Source organism: Procambarus clarkii, unplaced genomic scaffold, assembly GCF_040958095.1.
Source record: "Procambarus clarkii isolate CNS0578487 unplaced genomic scaffold, FALCON_Pclarkii_2.0 HiC_scaffold_165, whole genome shotgun sequence".
In the NCBI taxonomy this organism is placed as follows: Eukaryota; Metazoa; Arthropoda; class Malacostraca; order Decapoda; family Cambaridae; genus Procambarus; species Procambarus clarkii.
In genome coordinates, this window is record NW_027189198.1 from 282,501 (window position 1) to 290,300 (window position 7,800).

The window sequence follows — 7,800 nt, forward strand, 5'->3', positions numbered from 1 at the left end:
TCATGTAGCCTTCAATTATGTAACCTCTCCCATTCTATGATAGGGGTGACACAGGGCAGCATCCTTAGACCCCCTCCTATTTGTTATATACATCAATGATCTGCTTTATGTCTCTAACATGATTAAACCTGTATTGTTTGATGATACTACCATCATCTACTTAGTTGCTTTACAAGAATGTAAAATTTCAAGTCTGTACTCTCCCTCAATGTATTTTCTTGTATGTATAAAAAAAAATAATCAACACATAATAAATCGGTACTTACTAGATTTTTCGAAAGGAGAGCTTTCAGTTCTGTCTTGTCTTGGAGTTTGAGGGGAAGGTTTTGTACTCGGCCTGTAGATAGACTTGTTGGTCCCACAAGATTCTGTCAGGGGTGGAAGCGTATTAGCATTGTATAGAAAATATTTACAAAATAGTTTTAAATACATAAAACTACAAATAGTAATTATTGAATTATTACATTAGCTTATAGCTTTTATGAATGCATTAAAAAATTTTGTTTCACACAATGGAGCGACACCATTTAAAGTGTTTCCATCACCCTGAAGGCTGGTAAAAATATATTACATTAAAATCATACACAAGTACGTTACTATCTGTGTATGTAAATGTTTCTCCAGTTACTTAAAGCTTACCAGTTCTGTCTTGTCTAGGAGTTTGAGGGGAAGGTATTTTACTGGGCCTGTAGAGAGACTTGCTGGTCCCACATGATTCTGTCAGGGGTGGAAGCGTATTAGCATTGTATAGAAAATATTTACAAAATAGTTTTAAATACATAAAACTACAAATAGTAATTATTGAATTATTACATTAGCTTATAGCTTTTATGAATGCATTAAAAAATTTTGTTTCACACAATGGAGCGACACCATTTAAAGTGTTTCCATCACCCTGAAGGCAGGTAAAAATATATTACATTAAAATCATACACAAGTACGTTACTATCTGTGTATGTAAATGTTTCTCCAATTACTTAAAGCTTACCAGTTCTGTCTTGTCTAGGAGTTTGAGGGGAAGGTTTTGTACTCGGCCTGTAGATAGACTTGTTGGTCCCACAAGATTCTGTCAGGGGTGGAAGCGTATTAGCATTGTATAGAAAATATTTACAAAATAGTTTTAAATACATAAAACTACAAATAGTAATTATTGAATTATTACATTAGCTTATAGCTTTTATGAATGCATTAAAAAATTTTGTTTCACACAATGGAGCGACACCATTTAAAGTGTTTCCATCACCCTGAAGGCTGGTAAAAATATATTACATTAAAATCATACTCAAGTACGTTACTATCTGTGTATGTAAATGTTTCTCCAGTTACTTAAAGCTTACCAGTTCTGTCTTGTCTAGGAGTTTGAGGGGAAGGTTTTGTACTCGGCCTGTAGATAGACTTGTTGGTCCCACATGATTCTGTCAGGGGTGGAAGCGTATTAGCATTGTATAGAAAATATTTACAAAATAGTTTTAAATACATAAAACTACAAATAGTAATTATTGAATTATTACATTAGCTTATAGCTTTTATGAATGCATTAAAAAATTTTGTTTCACACAATGGAGCGACACCATTTAAAGTGTTTCCATCACCCTGAAGGCTGGTAAAAATATATTACATTAAAATCATACACAAGTACGTTACTATCTGTGTATGTAAATGTTTCTCCAGTTACTTAAAGCTTACCAGTTCTGTCTTGTCTAGGAGTTTGAGGGGAAGGTATTTTACTGGGCCTGCAGATAGACTTGCTGGTCCCACATGATTCTGTCAGGGGTGGAAGCGTATTAGCATTGTATAGAAAATATTTACCAAATAGTTTTAAATACAAAATAGTTCTGTCCAGTTCTGTCTTGTTCTGTTAAAAAGAAAACCATCATTCAAAAAGAAATAAAATGTTTTCAATTAAATTAAATTACCTGATTCCTGTATCATATTATTTTTATGTTCATCTAGAGTCAGCTTACACTCGGCAGTCTTTCGGGGCATGGAAACAGTTACTTTTCTTGGTGGTGAATCTTCACTGTCTGAAACAAAAACGTTTAATGCATTCAGAAAAACTATTAACATATATCTATATATATATTTTAATATATTACCTAGCAAAATATATTACCTAGTAAATAAGATTATTTCTTCCATTAAGCCAATCATGTTTCATTTTTTTAACAATTATTTTGAATAACTCTAAACATTCATTCCTACATACCTCTATCCACATCATTTGGTATTCTTCTGTATTTTACTGCCCTATGGTGATAACTTGTGTCTGTGTCACTTTCCATATTTGACGTTTCTTCTGCCTTTTTAAGGTGTTTTAGGGCAAGTTCCCAAGTACCTATAATAAAAATTAGAGTATATATAATTCATTATTACGAAACTTTGTATAACATCAAAACATTGAGAAATTTTTGATATAACCATATGAATCAATGCTTGTATTTAATTACTATCAATGGAATAAATCTTGCTGATGTTGAAACGTCTCCATTTCGATGGGTCTGGTATTTCTCCTCTTTTGGCTTTCGATGATTGGTTTTCACGTGGCCAATAGCCCACGTTTGATCCCTGGAAAGGGGACATATATTTGTAAATATATGTATATGTAAATGTATGTCTCATAAATCGAGGCCCCACTGTATTTCATATATTATATACATATATATCTCTAAATCTATCAACATATATCATATACACATATTTTAAATACTAATGTTTTAATTTTGCAAATAAACAATATATATATATATTGACTTACATCAGATGCACTAAACATCCATTTGATATGGATGATTGACAATTCTCCTTCTTCATCTTCCACAACGATGTATTTATTTTCAGATTCAGCCATCTACAAATTTAAACTGATTAGGGACATTTTCTGCAGCACATTATCAGTGTCTAAGAAAATAAGCAGTCACTAATTTTATATAGTACTAAACAACAATGTTAACCTTAATTCTAATATGTTATGATGGTGAACAATACTTTTTACTAAAGTTAAAAGTTTGCAATGTAAGCAAAGAGTATTCCTACAGCTTGCACAAGAATCAAAAACAATCACAAGAAACTTACTAGTCATAAATCATGTAGTATTGACAAGAAGATATAAGTACTTTCTGTTTTCTTGATTAACATTCCTCTGGTTGATGTGTTAATCCTATACACTTTTTTTAAAAAGTCCTTACGTGGATTAACATTGAAGGCCCCAAATATTCTTGAATCACAAGGACTAGTAAATATTGGGCTTTGAAAAGGATATACCCTAACAATGAAGTAATTTTCTTCACTTCTTCGGCTGTGTACAGTCCTTAACACTTCACAGCAATTATATCCAGGTAACGAATATACATTGTTAGGAAATTTATGAGAAATTTTATTATCTGGAGATGTTTTATAAATCATGGTATTTTCAGCCTCCTTTATTCTTTTTGTAATTTGGACAATTGGATTTTTACTTGATCTGACCATCTTTTTCAGCTGATGCAAATAATTTTCAAATGGAAAAGCTGAACAACTGTCAAGAGTACCATGTTCCTCAGCATCTGCTGTTAGGTGAATCAAACTGTGAACATTGTAGACTAGAAAATCTTTCCCATACAGATCACCACACCTTGATACAAAATTCAGCAAAAGGTCATGAGCATATTTGCCGTATTTTAAGGACATACATGTGGGCGAAACAAGAAAACTTATACCAACACTGAGAGTAAGGAAATGATCATACATCTCTTGGGGTAGAATACCTTTCAATACAAGCTTTCCTGTGTAGAGAAGAAACTGTCTGTATTCAGTTGCCTTCCATCTGTCAATTTCTTCCAAACCTCGTGGTTTACGTGCAAAAATATTGGGCACAAAATCTTTTATGCTCACCAATCTAGCACTAATTTCAGAAATCTGGCGGCTACATAATTTAAATGTGTTTTTCCGTATCCAGGTGACAAGAAGTCGCTTCATAACACCAAGGCACACCTGGTGCATATAGTCAATGGGAAACGCTGCAATTAAGTCTATGTTCAAGTCACAGAATGGTGATTTACCATGATGATGTTGCGAGTTAGATTGATTACGGAAGCGTGTGTCTGTTCTAATGGTTAAATTTGTTACTTCTGGATATGTCATTTTCCCCATCCAAGTACCTTTCTGTTCACATTTGTCACAGCCATAATAACCTGAAAACAGTTTTATGGACTTTACCATAGCCTTAGCAGGTGCATCACAAATTACACATTGTAATTTTATGTTGATAGTTCTGTTACCATACTGAATCCCATGCAACAAAAGGTCATCCATATCAGATATAAAATCATATAAGAAATTTAAATCACTTGGCTTAGAACGTCCATACATGAGGACAACTGGAAAGACTTTCAAAGGTGTAATATTCATTACTGCACAGAGAACTGGCCACAAAGCATCATTTTTGCTTCTAAATATAGGAAGGCCATCAATGTTACATGACAATAATAATTGTCTCAGTCCTTTTATAGTTGCTTTTGGATATCTACTTATGTTTTTTAACAGTTCCTCTTTTAACCCAAAGTAGACATATTTCATTCCAGATTTTTGCTGAGTTTCTATGTACCTTTCAGAACTGATTAGTGTCCGAGCTGTTTTTGGTAAGTAGTCAATTCCCATTTGCCTCAAAATTTTTAATAATTCATCAACAGCATTGTGTGTAACACCATTCTTGTTTACCCACTGAATTAATAAATTCTGTGGGTAAACAAGTGAATGATGATTATCATGGTCATCATTCTCCTCCTCACTTTGAGAATTAGATAATACATCATGAATATCAGTAAGATTCATGTGTAAATCATCAATTTCAGAGCCTAATCCATACTCTTGATTTGACTCAGCTTCAAAAGAACTAATGTCATTGTCTGACGACTCAATCTCTGAACTTGATGCTGCCTCAGTAAGATTAATGGGTTCACTAGTGTGTACAGCTGTATTTGGATGCATTTTGTGTATACATTTTAGCCTTCTTGATACTTGCATCCATCTGTTGTTGTATTGGAGTCGCTTTTTTCGCTTATACTCGTACATTCTGTTAAAGAGTGTCAAATTTCTACATTAGACTACCATATTACCTATATTATTGTTAATAATGTATTGACAGATGCAATATGTATTAAAATTCTAAAAATAAGTCATAAGTCAAATGTAACATATGGAAATAGAGGCATGCCAAAACAAAGACGTGCATAAATTCAAATTCTTATCGAAATAATTTCTAGTGATTATTATATAAATTATTCCATCAGTACTAGATCAAATATTCAATACCATCCTCCCATTGGAAAGAGTAATCATGTCCTGTTGGACATTAATTATATGTTGAGATATAATCTAAAAGAAAATAGGGACATTGAAATTGTTGTTAAACTCTATTTCAATAAAGGACACTATAGGGAACCTAGAACCCTGTATTACAAGTGTAAGTGATAATTTTGGAAAATTTAATTAAAGCTAATTGTGTAGGACACCTGGAGATATGGTGCCCATATCTAAAGAATCACATCAACTGGTAAAGGTATAGACTTGCCAATAAGTGGCTCCCAGGTTAGAGGCATAAAATGCCAAAACTAGATGGTAGAATAAAAAGAAGATATTGTAAAAGGTAACCAAACAAAGATGCCACAGAAATATTAGAAAATTAACTTAAGCAAGCAGCGTGGTAGACATGGTTGGAACAAGTTAGGTGAGAGGGTGGTGGAGGCCAAAACCATAATCATAATCATCTGTATCAAACCTTATTACAGGTAAAACCAGTAGGCAGTCTACTGTATTTTATCAAACCGTTATTAGTATAATAGATCTCGTTATAATTTTGCAAAAATAATGGCATTTACTATTTTTAAAAGATTATTAGCAAATTTACAGAAATGGTGCATTCGGAAGACAAAACCAATTTTTCACTTTTGACAATTGAGCACCTGCTACATCCAGATTCTAGGGAGGAAAGGAAGGACGATCTTACTGGATCCCATAGCCTCTCCGAGGCACAAACCAGGCTTTTACACAAACCCCCCCCCCCCCCCTGCACCCGAGCTTTTTAAAATAGTAAATGCCACTATTTTTGCAAAATTATTACGAGATCTATTATTCTAGAGAATAATGCATATAAATGCATATATGCATATAAATACAAAAGTAAATGTAAATAATTTTACCTTGCACCTAGATCCACCAAGCCTGTATGGCGCGCGTTTCAGTACTTCGGAAATCTAGAACTATCTTGAATCTCTAATCTGCAATGAAACAATACATATTATTGCACTTACCAAAACATGGATGAATGTAGAAAATACAGAACTATTAGCTGAATATCAAATAAATGGATTTAATCTATTTCACACAGATAGATATATTAGATATTATATTATATTCCTTTCCTCCCTAGAATCTGGATGTAGCAGGTGCTCAATTGTCAAAAGTGAAAAATTTGGTTTATTTAACATACACGCCATAGACCGGCTTGGGAAAAAAAGTTCATAAAACCCAGGGGCCATAGACCGGCTTGGGAAAAAAAGTTCGTAAAACCCAGGGGCCATAGACCGGCTATGAAAGAAAATTTGAGAAAACCCTGGGGCCATAGAACGGCTATTTAATCCCCTTGAACGGACCTGTGCATGGACCACTGAGGCATAAAAAAAAACACGGGCCATAGACCGGCTTGGGAAAAAGAAGTTCGTAAAACCCTGGGGCCATAGAACGGCTATTTAATCCCCTTGAACGGACATGTGCATGGACCACTGAGGCATCGAAAAAAAACATGGGCCATAGACCGGCTTGGGAAAACAAGCTAGGTTAGGCTAGGTAAAAAAGAAAGGAGCTAGGTTAGACTATGTATGTTTAAATCTCTGATTTAAACAGAGCCAGTGTTCAGTCAAATAACTGAATTTATCAAATCTTATCCTTGTATAATATACAAGCTGATGTGAGATCCCTGTCTACAGGTGGACTGGAACTATTATCCAGTAGGCAGTCTACTGTATTTTATCAAACCGTTATTAGTATAATAGATCTCGTAATAATTTTGCAAAAATAATGGCATTTACTATTTTTAAAAGATTATTAGCAAATTTACAGAAATGGTGCATTCGGAAGACAAAACCAATTTTTCAATTTTGACAATTGAGCACCTGCTACATCCAGATTCTAAAAAAGTTCGTAAAACCCAGGGGCCATAGACCGGCTATGAAAGAAAATTTGAGAAAACCCTGGGGCCATAGAACGGCTATTTAATCCCCTTGAACGGACCTGTGCATGGACCACTGAGGCATAAAAAAAAACACGGGCCATAGACCGGCTTGGGAAAAAGAAGTTCGTAAAACCCTGGGGCCATAGAACGGCTATTTAATCCCCTTGAACGGACATGTGCATGGACCACTGAGGCATCAAAAAAAAACATGGGCCATAGACCGGCTAGGGAAAACAAGCTAGGTTAGGCTAGGTAAAAAAGAAAGGAGCTAGGTTAGACTATGTATGTTTAAATCTCTGATTTAAACAGAGCCAGTGTTCAGTCAAATAACTGAATTTATCAAATCTTATCCTTGTATAATATACAAGCTGATGTGAGATCCCTGTCTACAGGTGGACTGGAACTATTATCCAGTAGGCAGTCTACTGTATTTTATCAAACCGTTATTAGTATAATAGATCTCGTAATAATTTTGCAAAAATAATGGCATTTACTATTTTTAAAAGATTATTAGCAAATTTACAGAAATGGTGCATTCGGAAGACAAAACCAATTTTTCACTTTTGACAATTGAGCACCTGCTACATCCAGAT

At 34.1% G+C, this 7,800-nt stretch overlaps 1 protein-coding gene across 1 annotated transcript; it reads right to left on the reverse strand.

Moving 5' to 3' along the window:
- Nucleotides 1-1,902: 1,902 nt before the first annotated feature.
- LOC138361067 (uncharacterized) lies at nucleotides 1,903-3,349 on the reverse strand. Its single transcript, XM_069320541.1, has 5 exons — nucleotides 3,073-3,349; nucleotides 2,756-2,848; nucleotides 2,448-2,565; nucleotides 2,207-2,335; nucleotides 1,903-2,024 (listed from the first exon to the last, which is right to left on the reverse strand). The coding sequence occupies exons 2-5, from the start codon at nucleotides 2,846-2,848 to the stop codon at nucleotides 1,903-1,905; spliced, it is 462 nt and encodes a 153-aa protein (XP_069176642.1). The 5' UTR covers nucleotides 3,073-3,349.
- Between the last annotated feature and the right edge of the window lie 4,451 nt (nucleotides 3,350-7,800).